This window comes from Frieseomelitta varia, unplaced genomic scaffold, assembly GCF_011392965.1.
Source record: "Frieseomelitta varia isolate USP_RPSP 00005682 unplaced genomic scaffold, Fvar_1.2 scaffold_239, whole genome shotgun sequence".
NCBI classification, from domain to species: Eukaryota; Metazoa; Arthropoda; class Insecta; order Hymenoptera; family Apidae; genus Frieseomelitta; species Frieseomelitta varia.
This window is the reverse complement of record NW_025109967.1, coordinates 1,021,345-1,045,546: the sequence shown is the minus strand read 5'-3', so window position 1 is coordinate 1,045,546 and position 24,202 is coordinate 1,021,345. Positions and strand designations below refer to the sequence as shown.

The following is a 24,202-nucleotide window of genomic DNA, read 5'->3' as shown; positions in this document are numbered from 1 at the left end:
CTCATAATCACGCGATCGCGACTGCTTCGGCATCGCACTCTGACACTTGCACCACAGTACCGTACTAACTTGTGCTCACTGCACACACTAAAGTTTCTCCAGTGGAGTTGGTATATCCCACTTCTGATATGTAGGCAAATAATTTTACAAAAGGAATTTCCGTTAACAACAAAGCGTATATTTTCGTGATAAAACTGAAGACTGGTTCGGACGTGCGATCTCGGCGACGTTCTCCCGACAGAGTGTCGCCTGGCTTCGTGTCCTCGTTCGTGTCCTCCTCGGTCCAACCCTCGTCCGGATACCCTAGCTCGGTTTACAGGCGTCGGTCATAAACATTGGAATCGGCCCATGGTCCTTAATCTCGAGTGGCCTCTTCTACCGAATAGCCAAGGAAGTTTTCCCACGCCGACGGGCGGCGTGGCTAACATTTGCTTACAGTATAAAATTAAAAATATAAATAATCAGATATATAATTTAAATAAATAAATATAAATTTTTTATCTCAATTTTCATCAATCGTTGTTTTAAATCGTTATATTTCTTCATTAATGAAGAAATGTACCGCCACGTTCAATTCAATAAATAATTCTCAAAGCAGATGTGGCAATACTGTCCATATTTTTTAATTTTAATCAATAGTAGCGCTGTAATGCAAAATCTGTCTGAATCAGTACGACAGGATGTAATACGAAAATGGTAAGGGGATCCTGAGATCCCCCGAATCGTTGGCCGAAAAAATACATTGTATGCTAGGTCTATTCATATACCTCGTCTGTGTTTATGCTATTAATCAATGGTTAGTATTTCAGATCACGATGCAATTTCTTCATATACCTCGTCTGAAACGTGATGAAACTTTATCTCAAACATTTTCTTCATAAAACAAAAATACAGCAGATATATTTTTATTTAAAAGTTGCGTCTTGTATAAAATGTGAAATAATTTAATATTAATTTTTTTCAATATTATGTAATATTTTTTTATTCAGAGTAGCACAAGAATTCACAGAAAAAAATCGTAAAGATCCATTAATATTTTACGATTAATATTTTATTCTATTATTATTAATATTTTATTCTATTTACGCTTAAATGTTTCGTTACTCTATTTGGCCACTCGCTGTTTTGTTGATTACATACTGATATTTAAGAAATTGTTAAGCCTATAATATTTGATTATTTTTATCGTGATTAATAAACGTGATAATTTTGAATATGTGCTTCATTATCCGCAAAGTATTAAGGTGGATCTTCTCAGAATATGCCCGGAAATAATTAATGAATTAAAATATTTTCTTATCAGAGTGTAACTTATCGACTAAATGATGTTCCATAATAGTTAAAAATTTAATTAAAAATTAAAAAATTTAATGTTGCATATTTCCAAAGATAATTCTAAAATAATTCTTAATTAACTAATGGAAGATATTAAAAATCATAATCTAAATAATTTATTATTAATTTAAATTTATTATTTCTATACATAATTTATAATGGACAGAAAATTTATACATAGTAAATCTAATTCTATCGTTAATACTAGATTTACGACTCGTGTCTATTTGACGGATTTCTGATTTTGTGAGCAAATTTAAAAAATTTTTACAATTTTTTCCTGGCATTTTTTGCTAATATTTATTAATACTATTTCGAATTTATATCCGAGGTCATTAATTAACCTCTAATTTTAAAAGTTTTTTAAGGTTTTAATTTTAAAGTTTTATTCGTGATATATCTATCTCTACGAACACCCATTAAATTGACGGATTAACTAATTTCATAAATAATCCCAATAAATTTGTTTCATTCGTGAAATTATTATTCCAATAATAAATATAAAAATAATGTAAAAGTAGAAATCATAATACGATGAACACATTTTTCTGTTTTGAATGATATCTCAAATGAACCGCGACGGTACTTCAATGGATCATATGGTTTCAGAGTTTATCTTACTTTGTCAAAAGCGTTTACTGCGTATATTGTATAATGTTAATATAATAAACATTTTATAATTATATAACATAATATAACTAAATTCATAAGTTAATAGTTAGGATTAAATTGTTTTTAAAATAATTAAATCGATGTTTAAGGAATATGCGTATTTTCATTCACCCGTTAATTTGACGAATATCCATAGAAATAGGTATAAAAGAAATTGCCGTAAATTTAGTGTTAATTTTAATACTTATTTTAAATAGTATAATAAACAGATTAAAATGTATTCCTACAAATTGGACACGTGGATTTTTGACTTGTACTAAACCACTTGTACTGAAAAGGAAAGTGAATATTAATTTCAGAAGAGATATTAATCACACAAAATTTCATTAGATATTGAGAATACAATAAACTTACCAAACATGCAGTATGAAATTTCTTGCGACATGTATGACAAGATAATTTTGGTATTTGATACGTATTCATGTGAAAAATACTAAAACATATATAACATTCTTCCACACCAGCAAATTTCTTATCTAAATTTCTTTTCCATAATGCAAGTCCATCACATATTGACCCATTCTACAAAAAATATAAAGAATAAAATATTTCCTTAATTGTTTAATCTAAATATAATTCAATTTCATTGTTTAAGTTGATAAATTATTACTTGGTGTGTCAGAAATATAGACAACTGCATGTGACAATTCCTCCAATTTGCTGTACCACCTGCGTGTTGTCCAGATTCAACAGTAATTGATCCCAGTGGATGATTAGGTGGCAATATAATATTAAGTTCCAGTTTTGTATCATCCATTTGATATAAGGCTATCACTTCACGAAATGTTGGATGTACTTTCACTTGCATATTTTCAATGTTATGCAATTTATTCTTAAGAAGTTCTTCTTGACAAAGCATAGGACTAACATAATGAGTTGTGATTTTATCTATGGCAACACTGACTTTACTATCAGCAGTGTTCCACCATTGTCTTACCAATACTGGTAAATATCTCAAACTGTTCGTGTATATCCAACATACAATATGATCTAACCTCCATTCCGTCCAACTTTCTGTAAGATATCATAAATGGATAAATATTAAAAATAAAATGTAACAGAAAAGAGAGCAATTTAATTATTAATACCGCCAAAATTTAGAGATGGTTCAGTAGAAAATATTTCCATTAATTTAGCACTCTTGTTTATATTGTCTTGAAGTATTTCTACTGGCATAAGTCGGAATATGTTATCTAATAAATTAGGAAAGAAGTTATCCCTGAAATAGATATGTATAAGCTTTAAGTATTGAAATTTTAAATTAAACATCAACTAAAAGAAATCTCGGTTTTTTTTCAGTTGAAGTTCAATTGAAAATAAGTAGAAAAATATTTAGAAAGATATTTACTTGAGTATTTCAGCATATAGATATAGTAAGTCTTCATGAGCATTTGCACACATATCTAAAATGATAGCCCATGACAATAAATATCCAATAGTATAAGTATATGCATCAGTATGTGGTTGAATAGTACAGCTTACAGTATCACATAATCTAAAAATATTATAAATTAAAAATTTATTTTTTGCCAATAAAAAATTAGACTGTACCAAAACATAACTGTACCAATGACAGGAAAAAATTGTCGACAATTTAAACTAATATACCTTTATAAAGATCATACTTGATCTTATTTTAAAATGTGAAACTTCTATTTTGACAACCTTGAGTTCGTTTTTTTTTTTAAATATTTTTACATCATGTAGCGAAAGTGGTAATTTTCTTGAAAATTGTAAAAATTCAAACGCGTGCAAAAATATTAAAAAGTTTTTTATTGCTATATCTATCATGGTCTTAAAGATTGAAATTTTCTCTTTACAAGTCCTTAAAACTCGCTGTACGATTTTTTTTCACCATTTTTTGCACTTGAAATATTAGAATTACATGACAAAATAGAATTTCTCGAATTTTAAAGCGTTCATTCAATGCCAATATTCAATGCTCAATAAAATGATAAATAAAAATTGTACAAGTTTTAGGGAGTCGTTAGAGAATATAATTCTTCTCTTCTTGAAAATAATGGTTCACGTAACTATAAAAAAAAATTTTTAACACATTTAATTTTTAATCATGAAAGTATTCTCAAAACTCGTTACTTGATATAAAATCATCTTTGAAAAAAAAAAAAACTCACAGCTGTCGAAGTAAAAGTTTTGAAATGAGACAGTGTATCGTTATACGATTTCTTTTAATGAGTATAGTATCAGTGTATATTCCGGACAATGTTGTTATACTTTTTACTATAGTGGAAAGAAATGTTTAATTTTGGCTACCATAGAAGAATTCTACACTTTCGATTTAATGGAAAAGCATGTAAAGAACCTGCCGCAAAATTGATCTTGACCTTGAATTTCAAGGTCAAAATTTTTTATGTTTGCATTGTATTCTACACACCATCAAGATGAAACTTTTCCAAGGATATCGTAATCTAATGTTTCTATAAATAAATCGTAATCTAATGTTTCTCTTGGAAAATGGCAAAAAAATTTTTGGTAATTATTTAAAAGGGGGGGGGGGGGTCCTACCGATTTCGACGATTTTTGAATATGTTGTAGAAATCAACATTTTGAACAACTTTTTCCTACACATAACCGCCGCTCGGCCTTAGTTTCCGGGACTTTTGCAAAAAACTATTGCTATTATTCAATGAATATTGCCTATAGCTACGTGTCTGTGGCAGCGTGTGTGTAAACGGTGAGTCGCCGATTGTTTATGGTTTCTATAAATGCATCAAGGCAACCGTGTGGACGCGTATAACGGCTGTACTTAAAAACTCGATTTGAGTAGCCGGCCGCCTCGCGGCGGGCGGAATAAAAAAACCTTACCCGAACTTAATCCATTAAATTAGTTACTAGGTAAAATAGTTAGGTAAGTATGGTTAGATTTAAATAGAATACAATGAAAATTAAAAAAAATTTTAACCTTGAAATTCGGGGTCAAGACCAATTTTGCGGCAGGTTTTTTACATGCTTTTCGATCGAATCAAAAGTGTAAAATTCATATATGATACCCCAGATCATACATTTCTTTCTTCTACAATAAAAAAGAAGCTGAAAACTTACTTAAAATCCATTAGAATAGTATTCACGATACTTTGCGTATTCTGAAGTACTTCTTCCACTTTTTTAATGTTCAAAGTATTTATGTCGAAATTTTCTAATTCTATTGTGTCTTGATCTTGTTGTACAAGCTTTAATACTGCATGCTTTAATACATGATATGCGCTTAATTGTATACTGGCTACAGGAGATTGAAGTAATTTCAATGCCAATTCAACAGTTGTTGTAAGAGATATATGACTTTTGAAAATTATATTTCCATCAACTATTTTCATAGCCTTTCCTAAATGATCCAATAATACAACAGATTTCAAAGCTGTTGTTTTTTCATTGTATGAATCTGTAACATAAAATTTCTTTATTATTGTATAAAATTTATTATTGTATAAAATTGCAGACAAAATGTCAATAATTTAATTATATATCTAAATTATAAATTATAAATATACCTGCATAAAGCATCCAACATTGAATAATTCCACTTTGTATATCATTGATAAAAACATTCTTCCATTCATCTAATATTTTCGGTGATATTACTGTTGTTTTTTTCTGATCACACTTGTTAATTAAATCTTGGACCGCATAATAAAGTTGACAAATAGCTACTGTCGATATAGATGCCTTAAAGATAAAACAAATTTATAATAAATTTTAATTAACTAACAAAAATTAACAAAATTTTCGAATAATGTAAATAATTAACTGCATACCTTAAAATCAGTAACATTTTGTTTTGATTTCGCAATAGAAAGCGGCAATAGGACTAAAGACGTCAGAATAAAATTCCAATGTTCGTATGTTAACTTAGATGGAATTTTCTTTACGACTTCTGTCAATAATTTTATAAGTTCTAAAGATAAATTTAATTTATCCCAAGAAATTTGAGAAATTTCACTATAAGAAAGTATTACATTTTTTTATATAAAATTTATATAAATATATACTTAGATATAAAATATTACCAATCTAGTAATGAAGAATGTTCCTCAAAAATATTAGAGCACTTTGAAATATCATCTTGTTTAATCAACATGCTTCTTATTAGTATTAATTTAGAAATATTATTATTCGGTATCCACGTATCCAAAATGTTATCCCAATTTTGAAATTTGGATAGAATCTAAAATAAAATTTTCTGTCACTACATAGAAGATATATTTTATATTGATTTTAAAATTAATAGTGTAATACTTGTAAATTTTGAAGCATTATTTCTTCGTTTATAGCAAATATGTTTTTATTTTTATATTTTTCAAATAATTCCTGTGGCTGTTTGATATAACATAACTTTGTGCAGCAAAAATATATTATATATGATAGCATACTTCCATATTTCGAATAGTTTCTGCAAATATAATTGAGATAAATATTAGAGAAATTATAGCGAATATTTTATAAAATATACTTATTTAAGTTTATTTAAAAGACATACAATGCTATATAGTCACAAATTTTATTAAATGTATCTTCGTTAACATATATCTGCAACTGTTTAAAACTTTCTTGTAGAATCATTAAAGTTTTATTCACATTATCATAACACTTAGTCTGAAAATAATTGTTCAATGAAGTAATAGTTCCTTTGTTACTGAAATTAAATATTTCTATATATACTATAAACTACGATCACACTTACAGATTTATAATATTTGGAATAAATTTCGCCCAAAATAATCGAATGTATAATATCAATTAATAAATTTATAACTCCCGGCAAATCTAAATTGTGTATCAATAATTTTTCAATATTAGATTCTTCTGATTTATATTTATTAATTGATTTCAAGTATAGATTATTTAATATATTCACATTAAACAGTGCCCATTTCAAACAATTTTCAGTATTATCTGTTATTGTATCATTGGTTAAATCAATAGACATACATTTCTGACGAATTTGTATGTTTTGATCAAGAGATGATACATGCAATTCACCAGTTATTACTTCACCATATATAATTATACCAGTAGTTTCAGCTATCCATGTTGTTATATCAGAATTCGTTAAAAATGCTAAAATAATTTCTTCTGCATAGGAAACATCATCATCAAGTATAATTTCAACAAAATCAACTGCTACATCGACTAATATTTCTTTGTTATGTTCTTCATTTCTGGAACACAATAAATATGTTATAAGAAATAGATTAAAATATTTTGTAAATAATATATTTTCAGTAATGTAATATAATATAATTTTCTTACAGATTATATATCTTTTTCCATATAGATATTGCAAACATTTTAGTTAAGCTAATAAATTCGGATTGTGATAATTTTCGGATTGCTTCCAAGAGACTTTTTGTCCATACATCTCGTATTGAATCAATGAAAGCAGAATTATAACTGAAATAATTATCCAAACGTAATTCGAAAAGAGTTTCTAATATTTGTATCGCTCCCATTGTTGTTTCCTTGTGAGACCATGCTAATGGAACTATACAACAAATTAAGTTCATGAAATCCAACAAACATGTTTCATCTATTCTATAAAATGACTTGCAAAGTATAGATATGATCTCATTAAATTGTTCCTTTATTAACAAATCTAAAAAATAATGTATAAATTATTTATATATATTAATAAAATGTAATCAAATTAAATATCATAAACTTACTACTATCTTCTAAAGCTTCAAAAGATAATAAAATAAGATTTTGATTTTTTCTCAGATTAAAATAAACATTGTCTAAAGCAATGTTTCTTGCTGTATCTATCAATGTAGCAGTAATCTTAGACTGTGAACACCATTTTTTTACTATCTCATCATTCCTATGTTTTTTAGATAAAGCACACTGTATGATACTTTTTGTTATTATGATATCGTCAAACTGAAAACAAATAAAATATATAATCAAAGAAAAAAAAAATGTCTTTTTAAGAACACGTAAAAGAATTTATTTATTTTTACCTCTGTTAATGACTTCAAAATTTCGTTTTTTTCAGAATGACTCACGTATTTCATTAGATTAAATATCAATTCTATTATATCTTCAATTTCTTCCGGTTGCTCCAGCAACCAACTTCGTAAAATTTCATTATAAAAATTAAAAATATTAATTTGTGTATTAAGACGTTCAAACAAATTTTTAAAAGTATCACTTTCAAAATAAGTTATAAGTTTATTTAGATATGTGACATATTTTTTTTCATTTTTTTCAATGATTTGATTAAAATATTTCACACAAATGGAATTAACGAAATTTTTAAGCTCAGTAAGAAATTCAACATCAGTATCATTCTCCACATCAGTATTCTCATTTTGTGTTTGAGATTGATTTATTATATTTTCTTCTGAATTACAGAATTTCACTTTTAAATTTTTACGATCATGTACAGAGGCCGTTCTTAATGTAATTAAAAATTCTATTTGGGAGTTATTTATATCTAGAATACCAGATTCGGATTTTTCACTGGCATCTATAAGCGAAATGAATAGTATATCAAGATTTCGCCAAAATTCTTCTATCAAACAAATATAAGATTTATAATTTTTGTTATATCGATTTTTACTCCAGTATCGTACCAAATGAGTAATTTCGCAAAAAAACATTTGTTTCATCGGACCAGTTTCTTTTAAACATATTTCTAATGATGGAATGAGCTGAAATAATTAATCATTAAATTTTGAATTTTTGCTACAGAAATCATAATGATAATATATACAATAAAAAATATGACTGTACCAATGACAATGAAAAATTGTAGATAATTTAAACTGATATAATAACTAATAAAAAAAGAATTCACTTCTCAGTGTCATTCACATTCTAAAGCGTGAAACTTTGACAGTCATGAATTTGTTTTCTTTGAAAATGACTTTACATTATGTAGCTGAAAGTGAGAATTTTTCCTCAAAAATTATCAAAATTGAAATATGTGCAAAAATATTAAAACATTTTTTTTCATAACTAGATCTATTATCAATTTGAAGTCTCTATCATCAGACTGAAGTCTCTCCTTTACAATGACCTCTTAAAACTTATTTTTTCACTATTCAATGTTCAATTACATTTTAACTGTATTGAATATTAAACAACAAAAATTCAAGAAATATCTAACATTTCATCATCTAACACTAATGTTGAAAGTTTAATAAAATGGTTAAAAAATTCGTACAGCGTTTTAAAGAATGTTGTAAAAAGAAAATTTCAATCTTCAAGCCATGATGAATAATCATCAAAAAAATATTTTAATATTGCTGAATCGCGTCTGCTTACAATTAAGACTGCCTCAAACGGTTTATACTCAAACTTAATTTCATGTAAATGAAATGGAACATTTCACATGATTGATTCTAATTTGTAATTTCTAGATAATGAATCTGTATCTCATCTCATATCTACTATTTCTTGCTCCTCTATTTTTATCTGTCTTCCGACTGATAGCGAATCTGTTTTAGACTTTGACTGGTGAATTACCGCCAATTAATTTGAAGTATGGGCTGTTCGATTGCCCTGATCTAGATGTATTCATGTAATGTTAATTTGAATATTGTGTGATGATCCAACGTCAACCGTCTTTGAGAACGCTAAACAAGACCGTCATCGACCAGGAATGACAACAAAAAGTATAACCGTGATCGAGCGTGACGAACGCTAGAATTTTTTTTACCGGTATAAAAATGGTCGAACACTTGCCTTTAGTCATAAATATTTTAAATTTAGATTCCAAATAGATTCTTCGTACTGATAAAAAGTTTAATGTCTTTGATTTAGAAATTTCTGTACGTTTGATTGTTATAACCGTCTCACAATTCAACGAAGAATGCTTTAACCACAGTTTTTTGTTTATTGAAGCTATTTGATCTTTAACAAGTTTGAATTTTTACAATTTTCGAGAAAAAAGTATCTTCACTTTCCTAGTTGCTATATGACGTAAAATCATTTTCCAAAAAAATATTTTTAAAGTAAAGGCTTCACACTTTGAAATGAAACAAAGTGGATCATTATATGATCTTTTACGAAGTTATATCAGTTCAAAATATTGACAATTTTTTATTATTGTAACGTAAATGGATAAAATAAAAACCTGTTCTCTGAGCAGAGTATTACTTAAATCTTGATTATTGACATTTAAAAGAATAGAATAACGCAAACATTCGACAAACGATGTCGTTACCGCAAGTGCTTCAGAATGACTCATTTGTACATTTTTTACAGAAAATCTGAAAATAAGATAAATGTATATACTTTAATATAATCAAAACATCTAATTTAATTAATTGATTAAATACCCTTCTCGCATATAAGTGAAGAAATTTATATATAAATAATGAGAATCAACACTTAGTTTTGGAAATTGACTAATAAGAGGTAATAAATTCGGATAAATAATACTCGCGCAACATTGCCCTCCATTTCGTAAAACACGCCATAATTTTGGTAATAGTAGTTTTTCAATATTTATTACATTGTACCAATCCTAAAAAAAAAACATGTTATTTAATATTATAGACTCACAACATTAGTATAAATAATTATTTACCTCTATTTTATTTATAGTAGCAAGCATAGATTCCCATACAACTGATGACAATACAGGATCTGTTTCATCAAGACTATTTATAATACTTGTTACAGTTCTCTTCTTTTCATTTTGTAATATTATATTAGCATTCTCAATCATTGATGTTAATACAGTAAAAAAAGCTGTTTTAATTGGAATTGCATCAGCTTTGATTAAATTCCAAAATTTGTTGCTGCTTATAATTTTATTATGAACCTCAATCATTTTTTCAATCTCTTGGATAGGAACTTTCTTTAAATAAACACTGTATCCATGTAAACTGGATGTTAGTATTCTCTGATATTTTGCTTCTATTTCCTCTGCAGTGAAATCCCTAATAATATTATAACAATAGATATCATTAACATAACAACTATTATAATTTTGTTTTTTATCTTTAGTAAAAAATATAACAAACGTACTTCTGTAACAAAGATAGAGCACTAAGAGCTGTTACATTATCACAGATATAATTCAGGATTTCATGCTGACAATACACGATAGCATCAATAATTTTTTTTTGTGGAAATGTATCCTATATGTAAAAAATATTCACATTGAAATAGATTATTAATAAATTATAGTTATTAATAAATTATAGATATTTACATTGAATGAATTAGTAGCAATTGATGCAGCAGGAGGATATGTATCATATTGTGAAATGAACCAAATTCCAGCTAATTGTTTCAAATACATTGCTATACCTTTGCCTACACGTTTTACAACAGCTGCATGTGCTAACTGTGCAGCTTCTCTTACTCTATGTTCTATATCTATTGCTAAGGCACAATATAGCCGTGGCCAGAATGGTAACATTCCTTCCACAATTGATATTTCTGAATCTCTACACAAAATAGCAAATTCTTGTAAGGCCTATAAAATATTTAAAAAAAAGGCTTTTAGTTTTAGATGTAATTATTAAAGTAATTATTCATACAAAGGTAATTATTTGTTACCTTATATTTGGTTGTTGAATCTTTTTTATTCATCTTTTTTAATATTATTTGAACATTACTATCAACATTGTTCATTTCAACTTCATTTGTATCACAAAATGTTAAACCTGGTAATACAGGTACATATTCCCCATCTTTCACTGCTGAGAAACCAACAAAATTCACCATCGAAGTACCCAAAAATTCTGCACTTCTGCTACTATTTGATGGCTAATATAAATAATAATAATATTTAGACACTTATAATAATTAAAAAATTAATATTTAAAATAAATATTTAGACATTTATAATAATTAAAAAATTAAATGTTTTCATTGATAGATCATATGTCAAACAAATTTTGATAAAATAATTAAAATAAAATAATCATTTAAAGAAAATATGACATTATAAAATTGTTGTTACTATGTAATTTTTTTAATGAAAATATTATGATTATAATTTTAGATCAAAAAATATTATTATAACTAGATCGCAAATTTTTATACAAATTCATATTTTTATAAATAGAATTTAGAAAAAAAAAAATGCAAAACAAATACAAAATTGTTTTCTCAACTAATTATCATATAAAGTATTGCATTTTGGATATCTTATTACATTTTTCCATCTTCAAATTTCTTATAAATACATAAAAATTCGTAATCTAGTTATAACAAATTTAATTTATAAAGTTCTTCTAACAATTAATTTCTTTATAATAATATAATTTTTTGCTTACCCTTGCATTATTTTTGGTTCGTCGCGCTTGTTTGTTCTTTCCCATGATAATTACTACAGCAACAAAAAACAAGACATTGCGCGTACAAGAAATACTGACACTACACGTAAATTTTGGTCACTTTCACACCAAAATTACCGGAGTCAAAGTTATCAGAGAATTGAACACGGAGACAACCGTAACGTTAGTAAAAAAGTAACGTTATTAAAAATGGAGAAAACAGATCAGCGTTGTCAGATCTAAAATCCATTACAGTGTTGTCAATTTTCCCGACGTGAAGTTAGTAAAAAGTGAAATATGTATCTCAAAAAGGGGTCTATCTGTAATTCACAAATTCATGATAGATTTCTGCACGTAGTACATTAAAATTCTAAAGCTATTAATATATGATTTTTAATATAAATGACTTATACTTCATTAAACATTCTTAAAAACAACTAACTAAATTTTCAATTATTTCTTAAAATTTTCTTTCTTTACTGTATTTTTAGGTTTAATTATAAGTCAGTTGATTATGATTTGTCGTTACAAAATATAATTTTCTCGTTTACTTAAATTATATAATCAAATTTCTATTAAATTATTAATAATTTTATTATAATGATACTGGATATGACAAATAACGTGATATTCTTCATTAAATTACGCTTTTTTACTACAGCATAATTAAAATATAATTAAATTTTTTCTATAAATTATCTTTATCTTTATTTGTCAACTTTATCTATCTTTATCCATTTTTTATAAATTATTTTTACCTATTTAATATAAATCATCATTTCATGAAGATTTAATGTAAAATAGACCTACATATTTTTATCTCGCAAAATTAACCAATGAAAGGAATGTTTTTACAAATTTGGTGCAAAAAAACATGTAGTAAATCATGTTTTTGCAGGTCGAATAATTAGGAAAATTAGTTTTTTTTAAATAGAACGTTATATCTCCTTTCATGACATGTACGATGACATTATTGAGACAAGCTTAACAACTAATGTATAATATTTATTGTTGAAAAATATATATAGTTACTTGCGTTATAAATTAATTAGTTAATTAAATCTAAATTTAAATTAAGTCTGACATCTGTAATAATAGAACAACGTGTAGTAAATTGAGATCCAGGTTCCTGAAATTTAGATTCTCACGTGAGATAAAAAACTTGAATTGTCTACAGTAAATAAACACAAACGGATAAACATTCAAGACAAATTTGCTGAAGTGCATTCTAAAAGAATTTTATCATGCGATTGCCAGATTTCTAATACCATTGACTAACTAGCATAGACTAATCAACATCATTGACTAATAATCAATAACTATACGGATTACTTACCTGGTCCCTCTCTTCATTGCTTTGTTCTGTATTCAGCTTCTTTGATTGAGTTCGTATTCTTGATTATTGTTGTGTGATACGCCTTATAACCAGGAACAATGAAGTTTCACTACTTCCCAAAATTCCTCGAAAACTCCTCGAGACTGACTTTTATAAATATGACCCAAAAAGTAAAAAGGCAGTCAGTTTTTAAACTTCAAACTTGTGTCTTCATTCTGTTCGACCTAGAATTAAACCTAGTTACGTCGTTAGATTCAGGAAACACTCTTTTGATTGTAACACGTCGATACTTTCCTACCGTTTGTCGAATTGTCATGCATTTAGTTTTTTTGGAACTCAACCAACTGTAATAGTTGTCATGTTGTATATACCGTACTGTTTGGAATGCTTGGTTCAGCGTTTCTAATTGTTGACTGAATAGATTGTATTGTAAAATTTCAAGTTTTACATTGAAAAATTTGGAACATCTGGAAAATTGGAACGCCTCTTCATATAATTTTCCTTTTGCACAATTTCTTTAATGTCAACGTACATAAGTTTGGAGCTTTTTTTTTAAATTTATGATATTAAGCAGCTCATCGTGAATTTGAAAAATTCGATGTATAAAGTCATTTATGGGTTTGTTTAGTCTAGTTTTACACGAGCTCTCTTTGATTTTTAGTAACGAGATATCGATTGTCCTCCTGTAGAGAAAGCGATTTTTCTCTATCAATTTCGGAATTGTAATTATTGGTTGAATTGTTAGACTAGAACATATGTTTGGATTTGGTCATGCCAATTTTTATTTTCGATGTTTTCTATGACCTATTATTAACGTATGTAACAAAACTTTTTTTATTTTATAAAAATTTAACTCATTATGTTAAGAGTGGCCACGTCAAAAAATAAAACAATTATGAAACAAAAAAAAGTCGGTAACGATGAAAGAAATAGTGTAATGCTCAATTAAAGCAGATCTAATTTTTAAATATGGCAAATTTCTATCTATAGTGTTGTATGTCACTATATTTTTGGCGCGTAGGAACTCGTTATACGGATGTCTACTGTATATTCTTTTGTTTCAAAAAACTAGATATATGTATGTTAACTCATATCTATTTGGCGTCTTCTAATATTCTTATTCTATTACACATTTAGACTGATTTTTCGGCTATCATATTCATTTCAGTTTGAGGTCTTGTAGGAAACGGATATATTCCATTGACGCTCTGTTTTTGTTAATAAGTGAACGTTATCAAGTTTATGTCGAACTTTTCATATTACAATGGTTCTGCCTTCTTGATCAGATTAGTTTTTGAGATGTCTCCTTCCGAAATTTTTTTCGCTTCAACTTGAAAGAATACAGCAAATTCATTCTGAACTCATTCAATTACTTGTTTAATTTGTGGAATTTTTTCCCACACCAGTTTTAAATGTTCCTGCTGGTTCAACGGAAAGTTGCTCAATTATATACATACATATAAAGTTTTACTATCAGTTTCCACATCTAATGAAGATATAATTTATAATTAATTACAACAATTTTTGAATAGAATACAAACGTCTAATCTTCAAGAGATTTTTGCGGTTGAATTTAAGAAACTCAACAAAAGGAGGAATCTCGAAATAATTCACGATATTACATTCTTCAGCCTATAAAGCCGAGATCACTCAAATTAAGAATAAGTTACCTTCTTTAACAGAATCCAGAATTTCTATGATGAAAAATAAAATAATTGATAATTTATAGAATTATTAGAACTATAGAACTATAGAACTATTCATCGGTTTTCCATCGAAGATATCATTTTCAAGATAAAAGAAAAGTGTGCGAAATCCAATAATCTAATTTTTAAAAATCTAAACAAGTCCATCAGTGCTGCTAGACTATTGACGTCAAATCTTATTCTTTGATCGGTTTATTGTTATTGACATGTTATTCAAAGAAGCGATTAATTCTTTCTTTTTTAGAAGCGATGTAAGATTCTCTGATCTGATTATCAGATTATGTCTAAAAGCTAATCGAACTATAAACTTATGTCTAAAAGCATAAGAACCATAATGTTCTGTTTACCGGTTCATCAAACAATTTTAAAATATGTATGAAAAAAGTAATCGCTTAATCTGTAATCCATATCTTCATTTGTATTTTTTTATGTATTTGTGTATATTTCTCTTGATCTATCATCGTTAATCTATCTCTTACTATTGTTATCAAATTATGTCGTCAAGATGATCTTAAAACTTCAAATTTGTTTAGCAAAAAACAAGTTCCTTTTTTAAAACTTGTAGTTTATTGAAGAAATTACAAATTAAAAGAATTATAGGGTTGGACTAATTAAGAATTATGTGCGATTTGATTTTTTCCTCGATATTAATAAGGATGCTAATTCTACCGAAATAGGAAGACAGAGGCTTTCACAACAATATGTCGGAATAATGTTTCCAACAATCGCAACAATATTCCTGACTTGGAGATTTTTAGGAAAGCTTGGATCCATCTCAGTGATTTCTTCTGAAAAAAATATGTTTTCTCGAATAAATAAATTTGAGCGTTGATAATTGGCTAGGTAGGCACCGTCATCTGAGCTCACATAACTCTTCCCATATTTAGAATGGAAAATAAACAAAGACCATTCATAGTAATGTCATGCGGTGTGACAAACACGAACACAGAAATAATATCTTGAATTAAATATTTTATTTAGTCTTTAAATTATTTTTTATTTGTTTTTATTCGGGAATAGGGAGTTGTTGCATTTTCATTAAAAAGACTTTCCAGAAAAATAAAAAATATAAAAGGTCGTTTAGTTGCCGACAATTGATATAAATTCATACAATGTATTTCAAAAACATTTTTCATATTAACCAGTTGCTTTATAATTTTCTTCTCAGTTTTCAGTAAATATTAGTTATTATAACACGTCATGTCAGATGTAAAACATTGAAAGCATTATATATAATTTGTTAATATATTTGAAGAATTAAAATTGAAAATTCAAGTTCATATTTCATACTTTTGTTTTCAAATCGAAACAATAATTCCTATCACGAATGTAACTCAATATTATAATTCAAAAGGTTAAGATAATTCGAAAAAGTTTTTTATGAGTTTTACGATTCGTTTTTAAAATATATAAAATATAAATTGAAAATTGTCTATTTCGTTGTTAAGTACGCATTCATGTACTTTTCCTTACACACATACTATATATATGTATATAGACTACATCAACTGAAGTGTGTTTCAGACACACATGAACAAACAACGAATATCTAAATTTCATTTGTTTATAGCTCAAAACGTTAAAAGACTTATTTCTACGCTCTGATTTATTTTCGTTCAGTTTTTCATCTGCACAGTCTTTTGTATAAGCACATGTATATATTTTTAAAATAACGTGTGCATACATGAAATATTAAAAAATATATACATATAGTTAATTAGCTATATCTAACATTGGTGCAAAATTATTGTTTTATAAACAATTTATTGTTTTATTTATTGTTTTTTTTTTTTAGTTAATAGTAAAAATTTGAATTTTGAAAATTTTTTATTCCTGGGAATAAATGATGATTAGTAAGATTTCATAATAGTATATCTTCAAAATAGTGACAAAGATTAAAGTTCAATCAAATATCTTAAATCGATATATCAGAAATGACGGTGAGTTAATTCTTCATATTCAAATAGATAAAGGTATTTGTCATTTTATAAAGTTCAAATTATTCGAATAATTCTAACTGTCATTTTTTAAACAATATGGTTTAAACTTTGGTTTTTTTGAATTCCGTTGCAAAATAATTTCACTGTTTATTTGTGTCTGTATGTTCCAATTTGTATGCCAATCAATGTTGACACTTACCACTTATGGCTCTTTATATGCCCATAATTTAAGAACTCATATATTTCCTTGAATGATCCTTGATGATTTGATCATTTAATGTTATATCTATCCTGTATTTTGTTATTGACATGAAGGTTATAATAAATTTTTGTTAATACACTGCATACGACCGCCTCGCCTTGCTCTGCTAGAGACTATTAACAATTTCGCATTTGAAACAAATACTTTGATGTAAAATGCAAATAAATACTTGACCACAAAAGAAAATTAGCGAGGAAACATCTGATCCGTAATGTGCTAAAATAAATATAGGATTTGTATATCATGAGTTAATAAATAAATTGTAATATATTATTAACAATTTAAATTTTGAAAATAAATTTTGATATTATAGTTTCTATTATAATTTACATATTCTAAGCATTTGCTTTTAAAACTTATAATTATCTTGTAAAATAATTGGTTGATACTTTATGTATAAAATTATCGCATACATTAAAGAATAAGTCCTTGATACGATAGACCATCCGCTTCTGGAGATTCCATTCTATTTCTTAAGTGTTCTAATGTATTAGCTAAATGTTTTTGAATTTGTTCCGTTTCTTCACTAACTTCTAAGTTAGGAAGTTCTTCCTTAATTTTTGCAATGACTTGATTTACAATGTCAACAGTAAACTAAAAATGAATTATTATTAAGTTATATGTATTAATAAAAATTCTCAAAAATATGAATAATTCTTACTGTAGTATTGCCTTTCTCATAAAAATAAATATAATGATTTAAGAGTTCAACATAAAGTTGTACTTGAACTGAAGTATCCATGCACTGACTTGCTATTCTGATACCTTTTCTCAAGCAGTCCAATACTTTAAATCTATTTTGCATCTAAAATAATTATATAAGTTGATCGTATTTTGTAATACTATCGTATTATGTGTATCGTTATATTTATATATTATTTTTTAAAAATATATAATATTCACCTCTTTTCCGCCTGTTGCTAATGATTTTCCAGACCAAAATATGTGAGAACAAGTAGCAATACCTCTACATTGATCTGGTTTTCTTAATAATTTGCTAGCATATAAAACACACTGATTGCGTATTGGTTCCGCATTTTCTTCGCAAAAACAACTCATCTGTTCAAATGTAGCAATGATCAATGTAATAGCTGCTAACTGTGCTTTAGAATCACTAATTTCATCTTCATATATTGAAAATGCTTGACTCATAAATTCATAAGCTACCATTTCAAAATTATCAAAACGAATTTCTCCTATCGCTATTGCTCCTTGAAGAAATAGCCTCAATGGTAATTCAGCCAATTCAGCCTTCATTAAAGCTGTAATAGTTGCATGACAAAATTGAAAGATTTTTTGACATTTTTTCTGCCACATTTCATCCTATAAAAAAAAAAAAACAATTAAGAGAATTCTCTAATCTAAACGTCATATAAATTAATATAATAAGTCACTAACCTGATCTTTTAATCCTTTATATATAAAAGCAAGCTGATAAGCTTGAAATACAATTGGTGGTAGAGTATATTTAATTCTTTTATTTCCACCAACACTAAAGTGTTTTCTAGCAGCACTTAATATCATGTATTGTTGATCAGCTGTCTCAGATTTGAAATGATGTATTAGTCTACCAAGAAGACCTTGTTCTTCTGCAAAATCTTCGGGATCTTCTTCTATATTGGGTTGATCTGGTTGGTCTTGCACTAATGGAGACACCATAGAAAGAACTGCATCTACTTGTTCTTGAGTTGGTATCAATGTCTCGTTTTCTAATATGTTTGTTATTATATAAATAGCTAATAACTTTCTGCCTTCATAATCAAAATAATCTAATAGTGGAGCAAAATGTTCAAGCTTCAAAACAATTAATATATTTTTATAATTATCTACTGGAATTTTCATAAGTCTTACTAATTCTCTTGATACAGCACTATTATACTCCAGCCTGAAAACATTAAATTTATTACATAATCATTATATAAAAACTCTATTCTATTACTACATTATACATACTTATCTACATTCTGCTTTTGGAATATTTGGACAGTTGTTAATAAAACTTTATCCACATAATTCACTCTATCAGGATAACACTTATGTGCCAAATTAATAAGGGCTACTTGAAGAGAAACTATGTCCTCTGGAGGCATATCTTGCCTAGTCTACAAATGATAACTAATTTCAATAATCAAACATACTTAATAATTCAGTAATTATTATGAAAAGCAATTTTCAGACTTAAACTAAATGAGTAAGAATAATTTGTACATTAATAAGTAATCACATCAATATCAAAATTTTGTATAGTTTTTAATCATCACAGAAATAGTGAATTCAGCAAAAATAAATTAATAATGCATTTTTTTTTCACAAATTGTACCTGCCTGTATAATTATAGCTATCTGATCACTGAAAACATCAAAAAGTTTTACATCTTGTGGAATTCCTGGTACTTGATTAGGACTTCCTGGTCCTCCCACGCCATCTGATCTTTGACTAAATGCTGCAAGACGGTCTATTAATGAAATAATTATATTTTTCACATTTACACCATTTTGCAACTCAGCACAAGATTTTAAAAATGCATTTAAGGTTTGTAGATGAAATTCATCAGGAAAAACCTAAAAGTATGAATAAAGTATGAATAAAAGTATGAATAAATTATTAATCATTTTATTATACTATTACTTCAAACATTTTTAATAATTTCAATTACTTGAATTATACACTCCATAAGATATTCCTGAGCAATTGCATCTCTGCAACTGACTACTTGTTCTAGAATTCCTGGTAAAACAAGCTAAAAATCATTGTTATTAGCCAATTATTCTTAAGATTTCAATAAATTAAACATATTTATGACTAACCTTTTTGTATTTCTCTAAAGTAACTGATTCCAATTGGCTGAGTCGTACAAGATTAGTTCCCACTAATATTCTAAGTTCTTCTCTTTCTCTTTCCCTTCTTTCTCTATCTCTAGTATGACCTTGATGTTGCATGCGTACCCATAATTTATTCATTTCTGCGAAATTCATCAAGACAAAATCTATACTGTCACGAACCTAAGAAAAAATATAGAATATAAATCTGTCTCTTTTACACATAATTTGTTTTTATACATACACTTCCATCTTCGTCATCTTCTTCAGCAACATCTGGTAAAATGTTACGTGTACATTGTAATAAATAATTTCTTAAAAACAGACCCCTTAAAGGATGTTGAACCCCTCTACACATTTCTACTAAATCTCTTAATAAATCTCTCTTTAAGCCAGGTGTTGTTTTGATATATACTAAGCCAACTGTGATAAGTAGATATCTATAAAAATTATATACATTATCAGAATGCAATGAATATATGTAATAAAAACTAGTAGGATTTTTTGAAATGAACACTTACAACCTGGGTACAATATTTCCAACATATTGTACTAATTCATATAAATCTGTAACTTTTCTTCCTTTCTGAAATTCATCTAACAAATAAAGTTCTAAATGCCTTAATTCATCAGTAATAGCCATATCTAACATTAGAAATAAGAAAAAATATATTGTTGTTGTTTATTATCTAAAATAATGATATCAAAATACATATATAATGGACAAAATTATAAGACACTTTTCTTCCCTATTTCTTTTTATTTTTTGATGGGTTCTTAGATTTTTCAGTACATTATATATAGCACAATAACTTTTATTTAACAATTTCATAAATGTGACAATGTAACAATTTCACATGTTAGTACTATATTTTTTGTCTGTAACAGAACATTTTGATCATTTTCACTTTTCCTTAATCTATTAACTCGTTTTGTCTTAAATAATTAAATAAATAATAATCCATTAATTCTTTTTATCTTAAATAAGTAATATTATAAATAAATGACAGATTTTTACTTCTATGTTTACTCACAGTCAAATAACTACTGATAGAAATTGCAAAAATAAAAAATAAGTAAAGTGACATAAGTGACATAATTCTGTCTAATCAATGTCAGCTTATATTTACATATATCACATACCTATTTAAAATAATAGAAAAGGTACGTATAAGACATAAAATTTTTCAAAAAATTTTCATTTTTTATATATACAAAATTTATAAATGTCTTATAATTTTCTCTACTGATATAATTATTTAAAATTAATAAGGATACATAATTCATAATAACTCTTTGGACTTAATAAAGATGTTCTAAGTTCTCCTAACATTGTAGATGCATGTTTTAATGCATCCATTAATTTAGACTTATCTAGACAATGTTTCATTTGAAAAGCCTGTACTTTGACCACACCAATTGCATCTTCAAGTAGTTTTTCTTGCTCTTCTACTCCAGTTATGGCAGGTGTCATTGGCTGCGAGAAAAATAAAGATACCTACCAGGAACACCAGGTAGTACCATGCTAGATAAACAACTCAATGCAAGCATGCACCATCTTATGCTTCCATGATAAAGAAGAAGCAAAATGAAACTATTCTAGTACATTATAAGTATAAAATTAACCCATTAATATTTATGAACAAAGAAGTATTACATAATTTATGCAAAAAGCAATAATATTATAATGCATTTACAATAAAAATGAACTACAATTAAGATATTTTTTATATAATTTTACATACTTTTGAGACAATGTTTGATTAATAATAGAGGTTGCAATTTTAACAAAATATATAAACTAAATTTAAAAAAATGTAAAAGTAAACTTTCAAAAATAATCTTTCTATGGCATTTAATAAAAGATAAAAAAAATGTCAAGCTGACTTTAAACATTCACTAAATTGTTAAGCATAAATTTTTTGCAACAGTTAACCTTCATAATATTACGAATTTTATTACGGATAATGCTTTACATTTTTATTGAAATTCAATTGATATTGTTGATTATGTTGTCACAAGCAAGGCCTTAACATGCTTTCTGAAATTAAATTTATATTTACCATCTTTTTTTTTCTTAGAAAACTGAATATTTGTTTCCCGCACTTGAAACACTCACCGTTAAAAGCGACACACTATAATTACAGACTTACATATTTTGAATTAGATGCATATATGGAAAACTATTTATTAAAATATTTTTAAATTAATATATTTACTTAGATTATATATCAAGATATTTAATTATAAATAATGAAATAATTTTTTTATACCAAATTGAATATTTTTCAAGATTTTAATTACTTTATTATATATTATGTTTTTTACATCTTTGACTGATAAAATAAATAAATATTTACACTGTCATAGTTTTTATAGATTTTTATTAAAAACATTACATCTAAATTATTTTACATATACAAGATTATATCTGATATACTATTCATTATGTACAAAATTATCCAAGGAGAGCTTATCTGTGGCAACCTGCTCCTATTGAATAAACAATCTTTTTATAAATCAAAACTTTTAATATGAACTGATCATAAACTGTGAAATATCAATTAACCTTCAATGATTTCATATAAATATCCAATTCATCCTCACTCTCAATTTCATTTGTATTTTCAGTTGAACCTATAGTTTCAGGTGATTCTGAATCAAAATATTTATCTTCTTCATCCTGTGTTCTTAAATCTATGTTGTCATATGCTTCATTTTCATCAACAGTGCTAAAAAAATTGTATATTATAACAATATATATAAAATGTATAATAAACAAGCAATTATATTAAAAATATATTTATAATGTATAAATAATAAATTAAAATATTATGAAATTAAATGTTTTTAAATACCTATAATCAAAATCTATATCTTTTCCATCCAAAAAGTTTTGGTACATATTTGTTACAAATTCTTGTTTAAGTACTTGCTTTTGGGATTTTGAAATGCAATGCGGATTTTTTAATATTTCATTTTTATGTTGAACTTTATTCTCTACAATAGGTATTATGGCCCAATATGTAGCTTTTTCTCCATAATTTTTTGAAGCAAACACAATTTCTTGCTCTTCATCTGTATCATTTTCCTCCAGTACATTTTGTTCTTCTTCCTCTTGTAATTTTTGTTTCATCTTTAAATTATCCCTTTCAATATTTTCCATTAATAAATTCACAAAAGTAATATTTTTAGTATCTATATTATCTCTAAGTCTTTTTTGTTCTTCGGTCATATATTGTCCAATTAAATGTTCATATAACAATGGATTTCTTTTCATCATCTCAGATTCACTGAAATACTCTCCTTCTTTTATTAAAGTCTTTAAAGCTTGGTATCTTCTATTTTTCACATCAGTTTGTCTTGTTGAACTATTGAAATATCTTTGTAATTTGTTAAAATAATAAGCAATTTCATAATCTTCATTTTTACTTTTTGCAAAAAATTTTAAATGTTCTTTCTTCATATAGTGACCAAACTTAGATAAAAATAAACAATAACTTTTTTGAAGTATATTACGGGCAATTACTAATTTTTCTTCAAAAGTTAAATCTGGTTCATCTTTTTGTTGACTCTTAAAAATTGCCTTACTTTTTGCTACATGATACAACAGTTCTTCTTCTAAATTTTTATCTACTTCATTTAAAGAAATTTGTTGCGAATTATTATTGTCATTTTTGTCACCTACAATAACTTTTGATACATTAATTTGTTTATCTTCTTCCTTATTCATGTTTAATCTAAATATTTTATTTTATAACCACAATTTTAACGTAATTAAATTAACGCGATCGATCGCGTAACACTTATATCTCACATATTATAATTCCATACATATTGACTGTGAAAATATTTTTACAATAATACTTTTGTTTTTAT

General features: G+C 26.6%; 3 protein-coding genes across 9 annotated transcripts; all 3 read right to left on the bottom strand.

Moving 5' to 3' along the window:
• Positions 1–1,450: 1,450 nt before the first annotated feature.
• On the bottom strand, positions 1,451–12,478 carry LOC122527918 (E3 ubiquitin-protein ligase listerin-like). The gene is made up of 22 exons (XM_043652503.1): positions 12,261–12,478; positions 11,539–11,748; positions 11,189–11,455; positions 11,002–11,114; positions 10,559–10,913; positions 10,308–10,495; positions 10,103–10,238; positions 7,983–8,675; positions 7,689–7,902; positions 7,276–7,618; positions 6,707–7,184; positions 6,503–6,618; positions 6,262–6,415; positions 6,033–6,190; positions 5,781–5,964; positions 5,517–5,691; positions 5,071–5,407; positions 3,356–3,502; positions 3,096–3,226; positions 2,618–3,021; positions 2,362–2,529; positions 1,451–2,277 (listed from the first exon to the last, which is right to left on the bottom strand). The coding sequence occupies exons 1-22, from the start codon at positions 12,303–12,305 to the stop codon at positions 2,218–2,220; spliced, it is 5,076 nt and encodes a 1,691-aa protein (XP_043508438.1). The 5' UTR covers positions 12,306–12,478; the 3' UTR covers positions 1,451–2,217.
• A 3,418-nt stretch (positions 12,479–15,896) lies between these two features.
• LOC122527923 (vacuolar protein sorting-associated protein 35) lies at positions 15,897–22,474 on the bottom strand. Of its 7 annotated transcripts, none has more exons than XR_006306453.1 (14): positions 22,387–22,465; positions 21,602–21,821; positions 20,845–20,968; positions 20,568–20,763; positions 20,312–20,506; positions 20,161–20,244; positions 19,829–20,065; positions 19,458–19,606; positions 18,903–19,389; positions 18,408–18,827; positions 18,166–18,309; positions 17,918–18,098; positions 17,442–17,720; positions 15,897–16,090 (listed from the first exon to the last, which is right to left on the bottom strand). XR_006306453.1 is itself a non-coding variant. In XM_043652514.1 (14 exons), the coding sequence occupies exons 1-12, from the start codon at positions 22,387–22,389 to the stop codon at positions 17,919–17,921; spliced, it is 2,439 nt and encodes an 812-aa protein (XP_043508449.1). In that variant the 5' UTR covers positions 22,390–22,465; the 3' UTR covers positions 15,898–16,090; positions 17,674–17,720; position 17,918. The 7 variants fall into 7 exon arrangements, 6 of the variants coding, with proteins under 6 accessions (XP_043508449.1, XP_043508451.1, XP_043508446.1 ...); XM_043652514.1 differs by having other exon boundaries at positions 15,898–16,090; positions 17,674–17,720; XM_043652513.1 differs by lacking the exon at positions 15,897–16,090 and having other exon boundaries at positions 16,427–17,610; positions 17,674–17,720.
• Positions 22,475–22,690: 216 nt separating this feature from the next.
• Positions 22,691–24,197, bottom strand: LOC122527913 (coiled-coil domain-containing protein 97). The gene is made up of 3 exons (XM_043652498.1): positions 23,182–24,197; positions 22,893–23,055; positions 22,691–22,816 (listed from the first exon to the last, which is right to left on the bottom strand). Exons 1-3 carry the CDS (start codon positions 24,054–24,056, stop codon positions 22,763–22,765), a joined length of 1,092 nt encoding a protein of 363 aa, XP_043508433.1. The 5' UTR covers positions 24,057–24,197; the 3' UTR covers positions 22,691–22,762.
• Positions 24,198–24,202: the final 5 nt, after the last annotated feature.

Bases quoted from the DNA above. Each gene is read 5' to 3' on its own strand.
- LOC122527918 (XM_043652503.1), bottom strand. From the start codon at position 12,305: ATGGGAAAGAACAAACAAGCGCGACGAACCAAAAATAATGCAAGG. The intron at 7,185-7,275 runs GTAAGAAAATTA...ATTGTGTTCCAG, and splicing joins TGGAAAAAGATATATAATCT to AAATGAAGAACATAACAAAG. The intron at 3,022-3,095 runs GTATTAATAATT...GATATCTTACAG, and splicing joins ACCATCTCTAAATTTTGGCG to AAAGTTGGACGGAATGGAGG.
- LOC122527923 (XM_043652514.1), bottom strand. The intron at 20,066-20,160 runs GTAATTGAAATT...TCATACTTTTAG, and splicing joins TTATGGAGTGTATAATTCAA to GTTTTTCCTGATGAATTTCA. The intron at 18,099-18,165 runs GTAAGAATTATT...ATTCATTTTTAG, and splicing joins ATGAGAAAGGCAATACTACA to TTTACTGTTGACATTGTAAA.
- LOC122527913 (XM_043652498.1), bottom strand. From the start codon at position 24,056: ATGAATAAGGAAGAAGATAAACAAATTAATGTATCAAAAGTTATTGTA. The intron at 23,056-23,181 runs GTATTTAAAAAC...CAATTTTTTTAG, and splicing joins GATATAGATTTTGATTATAG to CACTGTTGATGAAAATGAAG. The intron at 22,817-22,892 runs GTTAATTGATAT...TTTATTCAATAG, and splicing joins TTTATATGAAATCATTGAAG to GAGCAGGTTGCCACAGATAA.